At 44.3% G+C, this 21,325-nt stretch overlaps 1 protein-coding gene across 1 annotated transcript in view; it reads left to right on the plus strand.

The window, feature by feature from the left end:
- Positions 1-15,606, plus strand: part of LOC126184356 (coiled-coil domain-containing protein 63) — a 68,992-nt gene extending 53,386 nt beyond the window's left edge. The window contains exon 4 of the mRNA XM_049926736.1: positions 15,488-15,606. Within this exon, the coding sequence (XP_049782693.1) occupies positions 15,488-15,606 (119 nt within the window). The remainder of the gene's footprint in view (positions 1-15,487) is intronic.
- Positions 15,607-21,325: the final 5,719 nt, after the last annotated feature.

A 21,325-nucleotide genomic window follows, 5' to 3' on the forward strand; every position in this document is an offset into this window, starting at 1 on the left:
TATGGCGAGTGTCGACGAAATGCAGCTGAAGCCTGCAGGGTGTATGCAGAACGGTACCCGGACAGAGAGCATCCAACGTGCCGCACATTGCAAAACATCTACCGCCAACTGTATGCAACAGGTATGGTCGTAGCACGCAAACGGGTCCGTAACAGGCCCGTCACAGGAGAAGCGGGTGCAGTTGGTGTGTTAGCTGCTGTTGCCATGAACCCACACATGAGTACACGGGACATTGCGAGAGCCGGTGGACTGAGTCAGTGTCATGCGCATACTGCATCGTCACCGCTTTCAGCCGTTTAATGTGTCGCAACATCAGCAATTACATGGTGATGACTTTAATCATCGAGTGCAATTCTGTCAATGGGCATTAACAGAGAATGCGTTGCAGTTCTACCTGTTTACCGATGAAACGGGTTTCACAAACCACGGGGCAGTGAATCTACGGAACATGCATTACTGCTCCGTGGACAATCCTCGCTGGCTCAGACAGGTAGAGCGACAGCGACCGTGGACTGTAAATGTATGGTGCGGAATCATTGGCGACCACCTCATTGCTCCTCATTTCATTGCAGGGGCCCAAACAGCTGCAACATACATCGCGTTTCTACAGAATGATCTGCTAACGTTGCTCGAAAACGTCCCACTGGAAACGCGTCGACGTATGTGGTATCAGCATGATGGTGCACCTGCACATTCCGCAATTAACACTAGGCTGACGCTTGACAGGATGTTCGACGGGCGTTTCACAGGACGTGGAGGACGCAGAAATTGGCCAGCCCGTTCTCCTGATCTTGCACCTCTGGACTTCTTTCTGTGGGGTACGTTAAAGGAGAATGTGTACCGTGATGTGCCTACAACCCCAGAGGATATGAAACAACATATTGTGGCAGCCTGCGGCGACATTACACCAGATGTACTGCGGCGTGTACGACATTCATTACCCCAGAGATTGCAATTGTGTGCAGCAAATGATGGCCACCACATTGAACATCTATTGGCCTGACATGTCGGGACACACTCTATTCCACTCCGTAATTGAAAACGGAAACCATGTGTGTACGTGTACCTCACCCCTCATGGTAATGTACATGTGTGTCAGTGAAAAAGACCAATAAAAAGGTGTTAGCATGTGGACGTAATGTGCTGTTCCAATCTCTTCTGTACCTAAGGTCCATCACCGTTCCCTTTGGATCCCTACGTAATTCGGTGCTCTCGGATACACACGATCGAACAGCGGAGGAGTGGTACTCAAGCGTCAACTTTAGGTTACAATATCTCCGGATGTAATTAACATTTTACAATGCAACAAACGGCACTGATTACGTATTTGTTTATATGTTCAGATGTGCTAACAAAACTAACGGGGTTCCATTTAAAAAACGTAGGTTTGTGTTAAAAAACATACTTCCGTGCATTTTTTGTATTAACCAATTACACTAGCCCCTCTCCTCACGTTCGGTCTGTGGAATCGATTCGTCAGTATTTGATGTGGTTTACAAAATATATACAGCGGTAATGTTAGGTGACTCACCCTGTATACTGGACACTGGGAACGATAAATTATAACGAAAATTAAAGCTGTAATCGAATGCTAAATGTTATTGAAAGTCATCGTTTTAGCAGAACTGTAAATTTGCGTGAATGGCTGATGAAATAATGGTCGCATTTAGTCTATAATGGGAAATAGTTTGGACAGAACAAATGAAAAGTATTTACACGTGACAACTGATTATGAGTATCAACAATGTTTAGAATTAACAAAAATCTTCAATTTAGTTACATAGTTGGCCTTGTTAGTTAGTCGAGCAAATGAACGAATAGCACTCGTTAAAGTTGATGACGTTAACTGCACTGACCAGAATGAGGATGGACGTACAAGGTGAAGTGGAAAGGGAAGCGCATCGCGAATACAAACATCACAAATTCGCAGCCTGTGTGTGTGTGTGTGTGTGTGTGAGCTAGCGTGTGACATCCGTGTGGCCATGGACAGGCTCAGTCGGCTGTATCATACGACAAGGCAGCGTTAGTCATCTTCGGCAACTTCCGCTAAGCTTTGCGAAGTTTATTCGCGCACTCTTTCTTGCACAGTTCACTTGGGTGCAGACAACTCGCATGGGCTACGGGTCTGCAGAGTTCTAATGGGCACAGTCGGATGATAAAGGAATACTGTCCACACATTCGAGCCTAGTATCAGATCCTAATAGAATTTTCCTTTCGCTTCTTCTCCCGGAGGCAAATCCAAATTCGTACCACCTCACTCGCTTTCCTGTACCCAACTTTTATGCACCTACCATCACTCATTCCTCAGATGAGTTCTGAAGCTACTCCAATTGCCGTATCCTTCTTGAAACATGTACGATTACACGAGTGGGCCATCCTTTCACTGTCCTATTGCCATTCGGGTTCATGACAACTGTGCGCATTGGACACACATCTATATTTTTCCCCTGACCATACCTTTGAATATACAGTGTGCTCTTTTTAACTGAAGACACTGAAATATCACGAAAGGTACTCACCGGATCAAAAAAAGTTACAGAAGTTACAATTCCAAATTATTGGTGCGGGGTGAGGGGGGGGGGGTTGGGGAGAGGGAATATCCTACAACGATACCACAATCGACCCACCACCCCACCACGTGTGTGGGTCGTGGAGGGCAACTTTGATTCTTATTGCAGATTACGATTCTACGGTAAAATCTACATATGTTTTGTAGGAAGGCTTATCTTCATTTGGCCACAGATGGCGCTGTAATTGGAGGAACAGAAATGGGTACATACTCGTAATTTACGACATTCTACTCAATGGCCCTTGAATATCCAGTGACACGTGGGACCCGACCTCCATGCTACGTGGGTAGGACAGGCCGGTATTTCATAACTCGTAATTGGAAACCTCATCCGCAACGTTGCATTCCTCTAACATATCGAACAGGGGACTACTCGATGGGGCACCGTGGCCGTGTAGCGAACTGCGACCAGAGCTTACGTACCGTGCAGACGGTTAACATATAGAGGCTCTAATCATTAAAATACTTTCACAGTGTTTATTGCCTGCACATTTATCTATCATTTGGAGAACAGACGTGGGAGTGGACGATGAATGTTGCAGCCACAGAATAAAATATTGAAATGATCCTGATTTGCGGAGAATGAAGGAGAAATGTTGAGGCTGCTATTCTCTCGTTCGTTCTCTTACAAGGTTGTGAACACTTTTATGTATATCACTGCACAGACCGGCAAAAGGAAACGAAGCAAACATGTTACATGAGCAACTAATGAAATAGCTGTACTAGCGACACTGTACCACAATCCACGGATAAGCGTCCGGCAACTACACCGCTAGTCCGATATGTCTGTAGGTAGTTTTATCACAATACCCCATCGTCATAAGTACGACCGTTGGAACTTAAATAGTGGCAACAATTTATCCATAACCGATACAAAAGAGTTACATGTTTGCAACTGTTACTGTCCTTCAAAGTAGTCACCAGCGTTGTGTAGAACCCGTTGCCAGCGATGTGGAAGGCGTAATATACCGTTAGAAGAGCCTGTTTTGTTGATGGTGCGAATGGAGTGGTCTACTGCCTGCCGAATCTCTGGAACAATTCTGAAGCGAATGCCACGAAGTGTTTTCTTCATCTTCGGAATCAAATCAAAGTCACAAGAACTTAAGTCCGGGGGTATGGTGGATGGTACAGTACTTCCCAGTCCCGTCGACCGAACAGAGCACCCACAGCTTGCGCTGTATGCGCCCGCGAATTGTCGTGCAAAATGACGGGTGGGTTGCACAGAAAGTGTTGCCGCTTCTTTCGCAAATCTGGTCGCAGGTGATGCTCCAAAAACGAACAGTAATACTGTGCATTGACGGTATGCATTAGGATAACACCATCACAATCATACACGAGAATCACCATAACTTTCACCATACTGGGGCTCTGACGCACTTTCGACTTTCGCGGTGACCCATAATTACGCCATTCGTTGGATTAGCGTTTCAGTCACTTCAGGACTGTTTCAGAGATTCGAGAGGCAGTAGACTGCTCCATTCGCACCATCAACAGAACAGGCTCTGCTATCGGTATACTACGCCTTCCTCATCGCTGGCAACGGGCTCTACACAACGCTGGTGACTACTTTGAAGGACAGTGACAGGTGCAAACACGTAACTCTTTTGTATCGGTTGTCAATAAATAGTTGCCACTGTTTAAGTTCCAACCCTCTTATCATCCATACCACGTAATCCACGGCCCCGATTTCTATAACTGGGTAGTGTTTCGTGAATGACGACGTGGACAATCCACACTGGTTACGGCAAGTTGACCATCAACGTCCATGGCCGGTTAACGTATGGTGTGGTATCTTGGGGAACAAACTCATTTGTTGGTATTTTATCAACGGCACATAGAATAGACAGAGGTGTCCCCATTAATTGGTCTGCCAGGTCGCCGGGTTTACCGTAGACGGATTTTTTTCTGCGGGGATATTTAAGAGATAAGGTGTACCAACTAGTGCTAACAGGCTGTCAAGACATGGTCGACCGCACCGTAAAAACTTGTGCTGACATTCCCGCAGATATACTTCTGTTCTGTGTACGGTGATTTGAAAAGCGGATCACTAAGTGTATTGAAGTTGCAAATACTAAGTTTGAACACTTACCCCAAGTGGAAAAGTAGAGTAGGGTTCGCCTATAGCCGCTGCCAAAGTGGAGCAGCGAGTAGTCTCGTGTTCGATATATCAGAGGAATACAACGTTGCGAATGGCGTTTTGCATCAGACGTTATGAAATACTGGCCTGTCTTATCCTCTCAGCATGGAGGTTGGATCCCACATGCCATTTTATATTCAAGGGCCACTGAGTAGAATGTCGTAAATTACGATTGTGTATCCATTTCTGTTGCTCCCTTTACAGCGGTATCTGTGGCGAACGTATGTATATTTTCCCGTAGAATCGTAATTTGCAATAAAAAGCGAGGGTTCCCAATGAAGATTTCAAAGTTGGCCCCCGCTACCCACGCACGGGATGGGGTGGGGGATCGAGTGTGGTATCATTGGATGTTCCCCTCAAAGACATTTTTTGATTCGATGTGTGGTTTTCGAGATATTTCAGTGTCCTCAGTTAAAATGTACAACCTGCATGTTTGACCGTGTTTATAATCCAACTAATTCCCACGGGTCTCTCAGTCAGTTCACCACTGCCAAAAAATAAGTAGAGCGACAGGACACTACTTCCAAACGCATTTACCTGAAGTTCTTTTACCATTACTCAGTATGATCTGTATCGTCATGTAGATTCTTTTTCGACGCGCATTCGATGCTGGTGACTCTTGCACCTTAGTTGTGCCTCTTACCAGTTCATTGTAATGACATTCTGTCGACATATCAGTGGGCTCTCACTCACGTTGAATATCGGCTTTTCCTTTCAAACTAGCTTTTGCACTTGATAATCGATACCTTCTAGCATAACCGATTCCCAGTAACATAATCTAGAAGTGCCTGTACTTCTATTCGTGGCCGGCGTCCCCTTATCTTTCTCACTGTAGTTTAGTCGTGATGTTTTCTCAACACACGCTTCTGTTTTCGGTAACCTTACCCTTTCGGTGAAACTGTTGTATTGTCCTTCACGTCGGCTGTGGTATGACCATCTCGTTCACACCTTACTGCTGTCTCATTTCTACCCTTCCGTGTACTTGCGGCGACGCAGTGCAACTTCGCATGTCGTGATTCCGCCAGTCAGCATTTTCCGTGAGTGACCTATGACCTCTGGCCTTGTTTTGCTGCCACTATAGGTCTCTACAGCACCTGTCGTATTGGGCTTCTGATCCTCTACCGTACTGCGCAGTCGTGGAACATTTAGCAATTGCCATACGCAAACCGTAAAGTGTTTAATTCCACACTATAACGCGCTCAGTATGCGTTCGTCTAAACGGCTAGCAATGATCAAAATTTTGCGGCATACATGACAATCACCTATCGTGACTGTTTTGAGTGCTGCATCATTTTGACGCCCATCTACTCCACCAGGGCCCTGTATACAAGTAGGATATTTGCCTGGAAATCGATGTACTTAAGGCCTTTTCTTCACCTTTAACTGCGTCTCAGATTCCTGATCTAGCGCCTGCTTCTTGATCAGCAACTGGAGTGATACCTTCTGCGATGGTATGGTGTTTTTCTGTCTACTAGAATTTATTCACTTCCTCTATGTGATCAAATGTATCCGAACACCCACAAAAACATATGTTTTTCGTATTAGGTGCATTTTGCTGCCACCTACTGTCAGGTACGCCATATCAGCGACCTCAGTAGTCATTAGACATCGTTAGACAGCAGAATGGGGCACTCTGTGGAACTCACGGACTTCGAAAGTGGTCTGGTGATTGGGTGTCACTTGTTTCATACGTCTGTACGTGAGGTTTCCACATTCCTAAACGTCCCTAGGTCCATTGTTTCCGATGTGATAGTGAAGAGTAAACGTGAAGAGAGACGTAGAGCTCAAAAGTGTACAGGTCGACCTCGTCTGCTGACTGACAGAGACCACCGACAGTTGAAGAGGGTCGTAATGTGTAATAGGCATACATCTATCCAGACCATCACACAGGAAGTCCAAACTGCATCAGGATCCACTGCAGGTACTATGACAGCTAGGCCGGAGGTGAGAAAACTTGGATTTCGTGGTCGAGCGGCTGCTCATAAGCCACACATCATACTGGTAAATGTCAAACGACGCCTCACTTGGTGTAAGGAGCGTAAACATTGGACAACTGAACAGTGGAAAAACATTGTGTGGAGTGACGTATCACGGTACAGAATGTGGAGATCTGATGACCGAATGTGGGTATGGCGAATGCCCGGTGAACGTCATCTGACAGCGTGTGTAGTGCCAACAGTAAAATTCGTAGACGGGGTGTTATGGTGTGATCTAGTTTTTCATGGAGGGGGCTTGCACCCCTTGTCGTTTTGCGTGGCACTATCACATCAAAGGCCTGCATTGATATTTTAAGCACCTTCTTGCTCCCCACTGCTGAAGAAAAATTCGGGGATGGCGATTGCATCTTTCAACACGATCGAGGACTTGTTCATAATGCACGGCCTATGGCGGAGTGGTTACACGACAATAACATCCCCGTAATGGACTGGCCTGCACATAGTCCTGTCCTGAATACTATAGAATACCTTTGGGATGTTTTGGTACGACGACTTCGTGCCTGGCCTCACCGACCGACATTGATACCTCTCCTCAGTGCGGCACTCCGTGAAGAAAGGGCTGCCATTTTTCAAGAAACTTTGCAGCATCTTATTGAAGTATGCCTGCGAGAGTGGAAGCTGTCATCAAGGCTAAGGGTGGGCCAACACCATACTGAGTTCCAACATTACCGATGGAGGGCGCCGTGAACTTGTTAGTCATTTTCAGCTAGGTGTGTGGATACTTTCGATCACATTGTGTATCTCTGTGAGTTTTGTTAGCACCAGATCCTGCCCTGGAGCTGCATATAAAACATAGTTTAACCAGGAAAACTAGTTTAAAACACAGGCTGTATTGTGTGTCAGCACGGTGCATAAAACTTTGCTCACTTCTACAAAGAGGATTCCTTATTTATATTTACATAATCCGCAAGCCACCGAGTAGTGCATGGCGGACGGTACCTTGTGCGGAAACTAATCATTTTCTTCCCTATTCCACTGGAAAGTGGACCGAACGTTCATGCACATATCATAATTTAACATTAGCATTCAGAATGCGCATAAAATCACCATCCCCACTCCAGATAACCACAACTTTTGTCCGTCTGCTTAGCTAAGTAGTAATGTGTTTGCCTACGATGTAGTGAGTCTGGGTTCGATTTTCGGCCGGGTTGGAGATTTTCTCCGCTCGTGGATTGGGTGTTGTGCTATCATCATCTCATCATCACCGACGAGCAAGTCGCCCATTGTGACATCACCTGAACCAAGACTTGCACCTGGTGGCAGAGCTGGCCGAGGTGGCGAGCGGTTCTAGGCGCTACAGTCTGGAACCGCGCGACCGCTACGGTCGCAGCTTCGAATCCTGCCTCGGGCATGGATGTGTGTGTTGTCCTTAGGTTAGTTAGGTTTAAGTAGTTCTAAGTTCTAGGGGACTGATGACCTCAGAAGTTAAGTCCCATAGTGCTCAGAGCCGTCTGAACCATTTAGTTCAACAGTTGTTATCAGTTTTGATATGCTCGCTCAATAAAATGCAATTCATTGACATTTAATAGTATGAAATTGTCGGAATTATGGTTGCATAGCATGCCACGTAGAATTTTGTAGCCTAGACGTGTGGCAATGCTGATCCTGCGACTTATCTTAGAAGACAGATTAAGCAAAGGAAAACCTACGCTTCTAGCATTTGTAGAGTTAGAGGAAGATGTTGACAATGTTGACTGAAATACTCCCTTTGAAATTCTGAAGGTGACAGGGGTCAAATACAGGGAGTGAAAGGCTACTTACAATTTGTACAGAAACCAGATGGCAGTTATAAGAGTCGAGGGCATGAAAGGAAAGCAGTGGTTGGGAAGGTACTGAGACAGGATTGTAGCCTATCCCCGATGTTATTCAATCTATATACTGAGCAAGCAGGAAAGGAAATAAAAGAAAAATTTTGAGTAGGAATTAAAATCATGGAGAAGAAACAGAAAGATTAGTAACTGAGACACTTAAAGTAGTAGATGAGTTTTGCTCTTTGGGAAACAAAATAACTGATGATGGTAGAAGTATAGAAGATATAAAATGTAGACTGGCAATGGCAAGGAAAGCCCTTCTGAAGAAGGGAAATTTGTTAACAACGAATGTAGATTTAAGTGTGAGGAAGTATTTTCTGAAAGTATTTGTATGGAGTGTATCCATGTATGGAAGTGAAACATGGTCCATAAATATTTCAGACAAGAAGAGAATAGAAGCTTTCGAAATATGGTGCTACAGAAGAGTGCTGAAGACAAACTAAGGAGGAGGTACCGAATAGAATTGGGGAGAAGAGGAATTTGTGGCACAGCCTGTCTAGATAAGGGATCGGTTGGTAGGACATGTTCTGAGGCACTAAGGGATCACCAATTTAGTATTGGAGGGAAGCATGGAGGGAAAGAAACGTAGAGGTAGCGCAAGAGATGAATACGCATGCGACCGTGGTTAACGTATACCGTGCGTAGCTAAATGTCGCTCTCCAAATTCGGCGCCGAGGCAACAGCAGTGCGCCACAGGTCACAGATGACAGGGGTGAAATACGACTGCAGAGACGTCTACGGGCGAATAGTCATGCAACTGTTGAGCAACTGACCGTCCAGATAAACCAAGGGGCTGCCACCAGTGATCCCTCAACGATCGCTCAGTGGACGTTGCTCGTACGGACCTCCGCAGTGGCGCCTTGTTCGTACGACTATGCTGATTGCTCTTCATCGGCAACGAAGTCTGGAATTTGCACGGCAATACCACCACTGGACGTCCACTGAAGGGTAACAGGTGCCCTTTTCGGAAGGATCACGTTTTATGCTCCATCGAACAGATGGCCGTTGACGTGTACGGCGTGAAACGTTTGAAAGCAAACACCCTGAAACGACCGTCAGAAGGGCCCAGCCAGGAGAGGGGAGCGTTATGGTCTAGGTAATGGCATTCCTGGTGTGATCCCACCGTTCCAGTAGGCACAGTGGATTAACACAAGTATGCCTCTATCCTTGGGGATCAGGTCCACCCCTAGATACAGCTTGTTTTTCCTTGGCACAGTGGCATCTACCAGCAGGACAATGCAACGTGACATACAGATTCCAGTGTACGCGCGTGGTTCAAAGAGCACCAGGATGTGTTTGTCATACTGCTCTGGCCATCAGAGGCCCCTGGATGTAAACCCAGGCGAGAATCTGAGCTGTTGAGCAGTTCAAATAAGGTACACATGCAATTCAAATACGTATTTGTACAATTATACTTGACGGTTATTTCGATATAGGCTCGACATGTTGAAGAAAATACATGTTTAAATTCGGTGGTAGGCGTAAAACATCATTTCTCTGAAAATTAGTTTCAACTCTTAGTTCAGGAGCCCACTCGATGTAAATAGTTGCGAAAACATACTTAACCTCTTAGCGGCAAAGAATCCCGAACACAGAGGCAGCGTTATGTCGGACACAGGGATTGGCAACCATAAGGTCGTTGTAACAAGACTGAACACCGTAACATCCAAAGAAACCAAAAATAAACTTTAAAAAATCTGATAAAAATTTGCTTGACGGCTTCCTAAGAGACAGCCTCCTTTCCTTCCGAATTAACTACTTAAGAATAGACAAGATGTGGCTTTCAGTTCAAAGAAATAGTACAGACAGCAGTGGAGGGATCTATACCAATTAAATTAATGAGAAACGGACCTGACCCACCATGAAACACTAAACAAGTCACAATACTTTTGCAGGAGGAATGAAGTCAGCATATCAAATTAAAATAAAACAAAATTCCTAATATTAGCGAATTTTTGCAGAAGCTCGAAATTTAGTGCGAACTTCATGGTAAGATACTTTTAATAGTTCCACAGCAAAACACTGTCTCGAAATCAGGCAGAAAATCCAAAGAGATTCTGGTCGTATGTGAATTAAACTAGTGAAGAGACATAATCAACACTTCCATTGCGCAATAGCGGTGGTAATGTTACCGGTGACAGTGCCACTATAGCTGAGTTAAGACAGACGGTCTTCCGAAATTACTTCACCAACGGGAAGGAAGAAAATATTCCAGAATTCGAATCAAGAACTGCTGCCAATAGGAGAAACTTAGAAGAAGATATCCTCGGTGGAGTAAATCACGTTACATCACTTAATAATGGAAAGTTCTCCGTTCCAGACTGTATACCAATCAGAATCCTTTAAGAGAATACTGATTTAATAGCTGAGTACTTAGCAATCTTATACTACGGCTCACTCCATGAAAGATCCGCATCTAAGGACTACAAAGCTGTAAAGGTCGCGCCAACACTCAAGAAAGGAAGTAGGAGTAATTCTAAGAATTACAGACCTACTTCGCTAATGTCGATTTGCAGTAGGATTTTGGAACTTATACTGTGTTCAAATGTTATGTATTACTTCGAGGAAAACGATCTCTTGACACAGTACCACGGATTCAAAAAAATATCGCTGTTGAGAAACAGAACTAGCTCTTTATTCGTACCGAGTAATGAGTACTTTCGATAGGGGATCTCGAATTTATTCCATATTTCTAGAGATCCAAAAGGCTTTAGAAAGCGTTCCCCAGAAGCGGATCTTAATCAATTGCGTGCCTATAGCATATCGTTTCAGTTGTGTGACTGGATTCGTGATATCCTGTCAGAAAGATCAAAGTTCGTGGTTGCTGCAGGGAAGGCACCAAGTAAAATAAAAGTAATATCTGGTGCTCCCCAAGGAGGTGTTACAAGTCTGCTACTGTTTCATATGCATGTAAATGTTTTAGGATACCATCTAAGCAGCCATCTTGTTTCCATATGATGCTGTCATTTACCGTCTCGTAAAGTCATCAGGAGATCAAAACCAACTGCTAAATGACTCAGACAAGGTATCTGTGTGGTGCGAAAAGTGGTAGTAGAATTCGTCTTCTTTTCGTGGGTAACAGAACGCATTCTCGCATTGGAAATTTGGCATCTATCGCCTCTGTCCTCTCTTGTTGGTTGCAGGCCTCGTCACGTGAGTACACTTCGCAGATCATTTAAAAAACACAAATACCTGTGAATCAATAAAGTGATTTCTCATACGCCAATGTAGACTAATTCTTATATAGCCTTTCAGTGTAACAATGGTTAACAGCTGTGCAAGTTTCAGTTCTATGCTTGAAATAATTTTGAAGAAACCTAAAATTAAAAAAAAAACCGTAAATTATATAACTTCCACTATAAACGACATCCTGACGCATAATATATTTTTGTACATACAGCAGAAAATGACTTAAACACCTGGGGCTAAATAGTTAATTAGGCAATAGTTTGCTTATAATGTTGAGCGTTACGTAATATTTCAGTTTTCAAGTAGTAATTACTCTTCCAGATGTTTGACATTATTATTTTCATTTGTTATGCTGTTACAAAGAGTGATGACGTGAATGCAGCTTGAATGTGACGGAAGAACCTTGAAACTTGTTATTAATTCATTATGAACGACCGTATGTACAATACAAAGGTAATACATGCTTAATGTGAAGTGACAATTTTAAGATTCATAGAGAACAAATCTTTTCTTCTCTATATAAGACAAGTAGAGTTGATATTATCTGCAGTATATTTCCTTACGGAAAATACGAAGTTTGGAATCCGATTATAATGTATTCGGAACTGGGGAATAATCAATGAGGCAAATCACGAAGCTTATTGGCTATGGCTATAGTATGTGCCAGCCAATCCGATGAGAGAACATTCGCCCGTTCCAGATATACACTGATCAGTCGTGTTATGTGACCACCTATCAAAAGCCTGAATAACCACCTTTTACAGCGCAGGCAACTGCAAGACGTGCAGGACGAGAGTCAGTGTGGGTCTGGAAGGTACCGACAGGGATGTGGAGCCATGTGGACTGCTGAGTTCCTCGGTTGAGGATCCATTGCACAAACAGACTTATCGAGGTGGCAGCGCAGATTCTCGCCTCGGTTTAAATCCGGGGGTTCTGGTGGTCGGAGGAGTATGACAAACTCGTCGTGGTGCTCTTTGAACCACGCGCGTACACTGCAAACTGTATGTCACGTTGCATTGTCCTGCTGGTAGATGACACTGTGCCGAGGAAAAACAATCTGTATCTAGTGGTGGACCTGATCCCCAAGGATAGATGCTCGGTCAGGAGATCGGTAAGGAATTATAAATTTATTCCGGTTGCCAAGTAGAATCTCTACCCATACGCATTCATAAGAACTATCTAGTTAAATCCTAGACTAATATCTATCATATCTAATAGAGGTAAACCTGTGGTAGCCAAATTTTTTCTGAGCTTCGAGTAAAACAGAAACTATTTCATTCGGAAAACGGTGAAAATCGTGACGTGAAAGATGCGAAAATAAATCACATTAACGCTTAGATTCGTCTGAGCTATTTCAGTGCACACTCTTACAATAAAAAACACTACAGGTATCTAGGGACCAGCTAGTCTGACTTAATAACCACGGTGCTGTTTTGGAATGCGGTAGAATTTAATTAAATGTCAGTTAGATTACTTCATAATAGCAGTTACAAGAATAAAATTTTATGATCGAAATTAACTGTTTATCAGTCTTGAGACCTTAGCTGAAGAATCAATCTACGGTCACTGTTTTGTATCTACTGTATAACGATGATTTGCACAAAATCAGGGTTAAGAATTTGACACTCATTTATGTCTTAAAAAAAGTTTTAGTTAGAGGGAGTGGGCTTCTATATCAGTAAAATAATTTCATACTCACAGATATGTTGGTTGCCTTGCACTGTTACAATAAGTGTTACGCGCTTACCGTAGAGTGGGATAAAAAGCATCTTCAAACGCTAATCTGAGATGAGAATTTCGTCTTTAGAAACACAAAGCGTTTATTGATGGCGTGCAAAATTACGTAATTTCTCCTGCTACGCGAGCAACAGGTGTCCTCGAGTTGCCGCAATATTCGTTCGGCCAGAAACTTTTTTCAGTAATGTCATGCTGTCGATCCTTTATTGTGTACTGCTGGCTAACAGTGCCAAACAACTTTACATGACCTAGATTGGAGTACCTGAATAAGCGCCAGAAGCAAATTACTCCCAACACATTCACATTTGTCACTACATCCCACTGCGAATGGATAAATGCGCATGACAGACATTCTGAATTTATATCGTGTTACGAAATCAGGGGCACAGTAAAACATTTAATATTTAACATTGTGAACAATGATGAGAACTTATATAGGAAAATGACAAACAAGGCAAGAAGAGGAAGCAGTTATCTCATTTAAAATTAACAGCTTTCTAATCTACGATGAAATGGAAAAGAGATCTTTAACTTCAGCGTACTGCGTTTATTAATTTCCCTTCGGACTGCCTACCGACAGCTTGTTCTCATCTAACATTATTCCAACGGAATGGTATATGACGTCACTACTTTCGTGAGGAACTGTTGCTTAGTATAAGGGGCAGTCAGATGAAAGCGGGACACAGAAATAATGAAGTAATCTTCTTATTATCTCCATAGTAATCTCCATAAATGTTAATGCATTTATTCATCTGTGAGCAAGGCGGTAGTTGCCTACCTGGAGAAGCGCTTGTTGTAGCACAGGGAACTATGATTGTACCCAGGCGTGCAGCTGTTCGTCAGAAGCAAATAGGCGGCCACGAATAACTTTCTTCAGGGCTCCAAAACTATTCTCACATTATCAGTGTATTAAGAGTTATGGAGATTACGTTTGAAATAATAACTAGTTTACTTATTTTTTTCCGCCTGTCTCGATTTCGTTGGACTGGCCCTTAAAATATCATTTGACGCCTTACTTTGGAAATGTTGCTTACATCACAATTTACAAATAACGTTGAAAATTTCAGAGGAACTGAACTCAGTAGAGAGGTAATGACTGTATTCTTAGCCTTAGAGAGGTTTTATCCTGTTTTATGCTAGGGTGCCCCGTATTAAAAGAGGTATCAGTTATTGCCACTATTATTATATTTAAACCATATGTGAAGAACGTCTAAGCTTTAAACGCAAACCATGTCCGTTCTAGATTTCCACGTTTCTTTCCTCGAATTGGCGTTTGTGAGATAAATAATACTAAAATTGTTTCTGTTCGAACTAATTTTGGTTTTTGTCATTTAGGAAACCAGAAGAGTGAAATTAGCGCAACTGGATTGTTTCGCAAACACTTACAACTATGTTCTTAGGACGATCACTAAAGTAATCGTAGCATCAACAGTTTGTTCCACTCATAGAGAAACTTAGCAGAAACGGAAAGCTGCCGAACGGACGAGGAAAAGCACACTACTCCAGTGGTCGATCAAACAATTTGCAGGAACGATTTACAACTGGCTAGTTATAAACGTTTTTCATACCGCTTTCTCAGGATATAGACAATGTTGCAATAATTATAAAAAAATACGAGAAATTTGAGCTGCTATTTTCAACGTTCGATTGGTGTTCATAACGTTTTGTCCCAAAAATTGTTCAAATAGCCCTGAGCACTATGGGACTTAACTTCTGAGGTCATCAGTCCCCTAGAACTTACAACTACTTAAACCTAACTAACCTAAGGACATCACACACATCAATGCCCGACGCAGGATTCGAACCTGCGACCGTAGCGGCCGCGCGGTTCCAGACTGTAGCGCCTAGAACCGCTCGGCCACCCCGGCCGGTGTTTTGTCTCAAGCACGTCGCGAAAATATCCTAGCTAAACGTATAAAATCTGTTTAGCCAGAAGTCTGATTGAGTGGCTCACTTGTTAGTCGTAACGCATACTAGTAATATACAATTAATTTCTCTATTATACTAGCTGTAACGTAACGTATTGTTTGGTTTCTGCGTGTTACAGGTGAAGAGACACGAGTGACGACGCACAATGTTATGCTCTATCTTGGCATAATAGAAAGGTGTTGCAACGATCTGGCTAACAGCTTAAATAATGATCAGGATGCAAACACAGTGTCATGAGCTCCCTTGCACTGTAACTAATGATCTGCTACATTCTTCCTAACAATAAAGCCTTATTGAATATCTTCTCTCCTACAGGTATATGGTGTTTGAAATGCATTAGCGTATCGTTTCACAATACATTACTGGTCGTAAAGGGTATTAATTTACTATTGTTGAACTGAAAATTCATACGAAATGTTTACGATAATAAAATAGTGTCCTGACTAACTTGCAAATGAAGTTTTGTGATAATTACTGAAAAAGTTAAAAACTGAAAACTGCGCTAGGTTTCATGTTGTTTTCCTCTAACAGACCGCGTGACTGAGGTACAGGTAAAAAATAAAGTGAATTCCTTTATGTTTTGCAATTTTAATTTATTCAGAGGGTCACAGCACGTAATTTTTCAATCAGTAAGAATAATTTGTCATTCTGAATACGTGGAGTTTTTCCTTTCAGCAGTCGCAACAGAAAGGGCGGAGATATGGGTCGGTAAGTAGAGAGCGGCGAGCTGCCGACTTCGCCAGCACGCTGCCGTTCCATTTCCCGGCGCGCAAATCACTTCACAGCAGAGAGGCTCTAATGGGATCTCAAAGGCGCCCTTCTTCTGATTCACTGAAGCCACAGGGATTCATTCTACTTCTTTTTATCTTCTTCTTTTTTCCACAACAGGGAATGAAATACACTCCCTGGGGAGGGATATCTTTTCGTGTTTACAGGTACAGAAGTTCTCGTTTTCTCTTTAAAAAATCGCGACAAGGTGTAATGTTTCTGGCTTTACAGCCATCATATTCGGCTACAAGAAGCTCTTAGAGCGGTTGAGGAGGCAGCAGTGATAAGGTGACATAATTTGGTGTGAGGTACCGATGACAGAGGGTTTGCTCGGTACGGTTATCGTGAGAAAGACCGCCTAAATTGTGGTCCTTCTCCGTGACTGGCTGCTGCGTTCCGAATTTTCCCTCCAAAACAATAATCTTGTTACTAATTTTAGAAAAACTGACGAGCGTATTTACTTGCATTTCATATTAAAGCATCTCTCAATAGCGTGCTATCATTCCATTATTTCAGAAGAATCACTAACCAGCAGAATAGTAAAAAACGGCTAAACGAAAAGACAGACGAAGCACTTCGGCAATCTTCGGATCGCACCTAACATGGATGGCGGGCGAAGTGGTTCGGCTGTAAGATCATGTATGGTTCAGCAGTATCGGACAGATGTGTTGTGTGCCGCGGTAGATGTCAGATAATACTTTATTAGTGAACCCTGGTTATTTCGACATTTATTTGAGAACAGTGTGACAGTAATTTGTAAAATACGCAGTTCATTATTTTGTTGAAGAATGAAAATTATTTGCGACTCTAAAGTGAAATGTAATTCTATAGTTTCTCATTTTGTGCTATTAAAAGTGAAGGGCATCTCATATAAACAAAAAATTGAAAATTTCATTATTCGCGTAATATCAGTTCCTCGCTAACAGTTTCTTACAGCCTCAAGATAACGGATTCACGACCTACGTGCTGTTTTCTGCTCAGGGGCAACAATTATGTAAGACTGGAGGTTGGTGAACATTTATTAGAACTTATGTATTCCACTCAAGGCGGTGGAAGCAAATAGACACCTCGCATGTACTGCAATATTAGTACAAATGAGATCAGTGACCACATCATCTGTGGTAACACAGGGGACGTAGGAAGGAGAGAAATTTTCGAGGGGAGGGGTTTATCACACTCGCGCATTTATCTCCATCAATCTTCCCTTCACTTTTTTTACTTACCGTAATGGTTTCTGCATCACAAGAAATTATCTTAATGATCTATGATGTAGATACTAAATTAGTGAAAATAGTTTAAACGTCAAACGAATTTTTTAGCAGAAATAAAACGCACACATCAGCAGGTAGGTCAAATAAAGTCCAGATTCAGGTCCAGAAAAATTCTGGCGCTCTACTGTTTTTAGAGAAACACACCTAACCTAATTTTTTGTGGTTTTTTTAGTCTCAGCAGGTTAGGACCATCAGTCTTGTTCTTACAATGGACCTGTATCAAACACATACAAAGTACAATATCGTAAGTTTTAATACGTCCTGGTATGTGACTTAAATTTTTCTAAGCATTATAGTAACACTCTCAATGACATCTATAATTGCAACATGAGTAATAGTATTGATGACGGAAATAATAATTATTATTATACACTGAAGCGCCAAAGAAACTGTTATAGGCATGCGTATTCAAACACACAGATATTTAAACAGGCAGAATACGGCGCTGCGGTCGGCGACACCTACATAAGACATGTCAGCAGGCGACTGTTCAAGCTGGTGGAGGCTCTGTAATGATGTGCGAAGTGTGCAAGAAAAAAAAAAAAAATGGCTCGAAGCACTATGGGACTTAACATCTGAGGTCATCAGTCCCGTAGTCTTAGAACTACTTAAACCTATCTCATCACACACATCCATGCCCGAGGCTGGATTCGAACCTGCGACCGTAGCAGCAGCGCGGTTACGGACTGAAGCGCCTAGAACCGCTCGGCCACAACGGCCGGCGCGACATGTGCAGTTGGAGTGATATGGGTGCCCTGATACGTCTACATATGACTCTCACAGGTGACACGTACGTAAGCATCCTGTCTAATCTGCATCCATTCATGTACATTGTGCAGTCTTGTGGATTTGGGCAATTCCAGCAGGACAATGGAACACCACACACGTCCATAATTTCTACTGAGGGGCTCCAGGGCACTCTTCTAAGTTTAAGCACTTTCGCTGCTGGCCACCAGACTCCCCAAGCATGAACATTATTGAGCATATCTGGGATGCCTTGCAACGTGCTGTTCAGAAGAACTGTCCATCCCCTCGTACTCTTAAAGGCCCGCATCTCGTGGTCGTGCGGTAGCGTTCTCGCTTCCCACGCCCGGGCTCCCGGGTTCGATTCCCGGCGGGGTCAGGGATTTTCTCTGCCTCGTGATGGCTGGGTGTTGTGTGCTGTCCTTAGGTTAGTTAGGTTTAAGTAGTTCTAAGTTCTAGGGGACTGATGACCATAGATGTTAAATCCCATAGTGCTCAGAGCCATTTGAACAATTTGAACCATACACTCCTGGAAATGGAAAAAAGAACACATTGACACCGTTGTGTCAGACCCACCATACTTGCTCCGGACACTGCGAGAGGGCTGTACAAGCAATGATCACACGCACGGCACAGCGGACACACCAGGAACCGCGGTGTTGGCCGTCGAATGGCGCTAGCTGAGCAGCATTTGTGCACCGCCGCCGTCAGTGTCAGCCAGTTTGCCGTGGCATACGGAGCTCCATCGCAGTCTTTAACACTGGTAGCATGCCGCGACAGCGTTGACGTGAACCGTATGTGCAGTTGACGGACTTTGAGCGAGGGCGTATAGTGGGCATGCGGGAGGCCGGGTGGACGTACCGCCGAATTGCTCAACACGTGGGGCGTGAGGTCTCCACAGTACATCGATGTTGTCGCCAGTGGTCGGCGGAAGGTGCACGTGCCCGTCGACCTGGGACCGGACCGCAGCGACGCACGGATGCACGCCAAGACCGTAGGATCCTACGCAGTGCCGTAGGGGACCGCACCGCCACTTCCCAGCAAATTAGGGACACTGTTGCTCCTGGGGTATCGGCGAGGACCATTCGCAACCGTCTCCATGAAGCTGGGCTACGGTCCCGCACACCGTTAGGCCGTCTTCCGCTCACGCCCCAACATCGTGCAGCCCGCCTCCAGTGGTGTCGCGACAGGCGTGAATGGAGGGACGAATGGAGACGTGTCGTCTTCAGCGATGAGAGTCGCTTCTGCCTTGGTGCCAATGATGGTCGTATGCGTGTTTGGCGCCGTGCAGGTGAGCGCCACAGTCAGGACTGCATACGACCGAGGCACACAGGGCCAACACCCGGCATCATGGTGTGGGGAGCGATCTCCTACACTGGCCGTACACCACTGGTGACCTTGTCCGCCGCTCGTGGTCTCGCGGTAGCGTTCTCGCTTCCCGAGCACGGGGTCCCGGGTTCGATTCCCGGCGGGGTCAGGGATTTTCACCTGCCTCGAGATGACTGGGTGTTTGTGTTGTCCTCATCATTTCATCATCATCCAGGAAAGTGGCGAAATTGGACTGAGCAAAGATTGGGTAATTGTACGGGCGCTGATAACCACGCAGTTGAGCGCCCCACAAACCAAACATCATCATCATCATCCACCACTGGTGATCGTCGAGGGGACACTGAATAGCGCACGGTACATCCAAACCGTCATCGAACCCATCGTTCTCCCATTCCTAGACCGGCAAGGGAACTTGCTGTTCCAACAGGACAATGCACGTCCGCATGTATCCCGTGCCACCCAACGTGCTCTAGAAGGTGTAAGTCAACTACCCTGGCCAGCAAGATCTCCGGATCTGTCCCCCATTGAGCATGTTTGGGACTGGATGAAGCGTCGTCTCACGCGGTCTGCACGTCCAGCACGAACGCTGGTCCAACTGAGGCGCCAGGTGGAAATGGCATGGCAAGCCGTTCCACAGGACTACATCCAGCATCTCTACGATCGTCTCCATGGGAGAATAGCAGCCTGCATTGCTGCGAAAGGTGGATATACACTGTACTAGTGCCGACATTGTGCATGCTCTGTTGCCTGTGTCTATGTGCCTGTGGTTCTGTCAGTGTGATCATGTGATGTATCTGACCCCAGGAATGTGTCAATAAAGTTTCCCCTTCCTGGGACACTGAATTCGCGGTGTTCTTATTTCAATTTCCAGGAGTGTATCTAGATGAACAACCGAATACAATGAAAGAATACACAACAATTTCAAAGAAGACACCATAACAACGGATTAAACGATAACGAGATTAAACAGGTCTTCAATCTCAATTCCCGGTCCAGAGTAGAACGAAGGTACAAGTGAGAAGACAGCAAGATGCACCAAGAACAGAAGATGCCACGCAGATTTGGAAAAAGGAAGAACATGGGCCAGAAAAGATCAAGAAACCTTTCCAAATTCCTTCCCATACAAGACCGTTATTGAATTTAACTGAAACGAGAATCTAATTTAACTGTTCTAGCAGTATAAATATCCGATACTTCTTATGGCACATTGCAACAACCTAAGATGTTCAAATGGTTCAAATGGCTCTGAGCACTATGCGACTTAACTTCTGAGGTCATCAGTCCCCTAGAACCTAGAACTAATTAAACCTAATGGGATGAGAAGTTCCGCCTTATGCAATACACCTTATTTCTTTTGTTTCACCCATACATGTTTTAGCACTAAGGTCATGACACACATCCATGCCCGGGGCAGGATTCGAACCTGCGACCGTAGCAGTCGCGCGGCTCCGGACTGCGCGCCTAGAACCGCTAGACCACCGCGGCCGGCCCCAGGAGTGTAGATTGGACAGTCTTCCATCGTTTTCTTGCTTCGTCCCATGACTATTCAGGGGTTGTTTCGCAGTTGTTGAATCCCGTATGGTCTAATAACAGTTTCAGCTATTCTGCACGTTGAGTTACAGAGACGCGTCTCCTCTTCTTCCTGTGGTGAATTTAAATATCTGCTCCTGCTTGCTGTAATATTTCCACCTCCTTTCCGGTTCAGTGGACATCCACCATCTCTCTATATGCTGCTTTCAACAGTTCGTGATAGTAGTGCCAAGTATCTAACACTTTCGCAAACCACTGTTACGACGCTTGTATGTGGCTTTCGTATGAATAAAGCTCACGTCAGGGTACATGTT

The sequence above is a fragment of the Schistocerca cancellata genome, chromosome 4 (assembly GCF_023864275.1).
Source record: "Schistocerca cancellata isolate TAMUIC-IGC-003103 chromosome 4, iqSchCanc2.1, whole genome shotgun sequence".
NCBI lineage: Eukaryota > Metazoa > Arthropoda > Insecta > Orthoptera > Acrididae > Schistocerca > Schistocerca cancellata.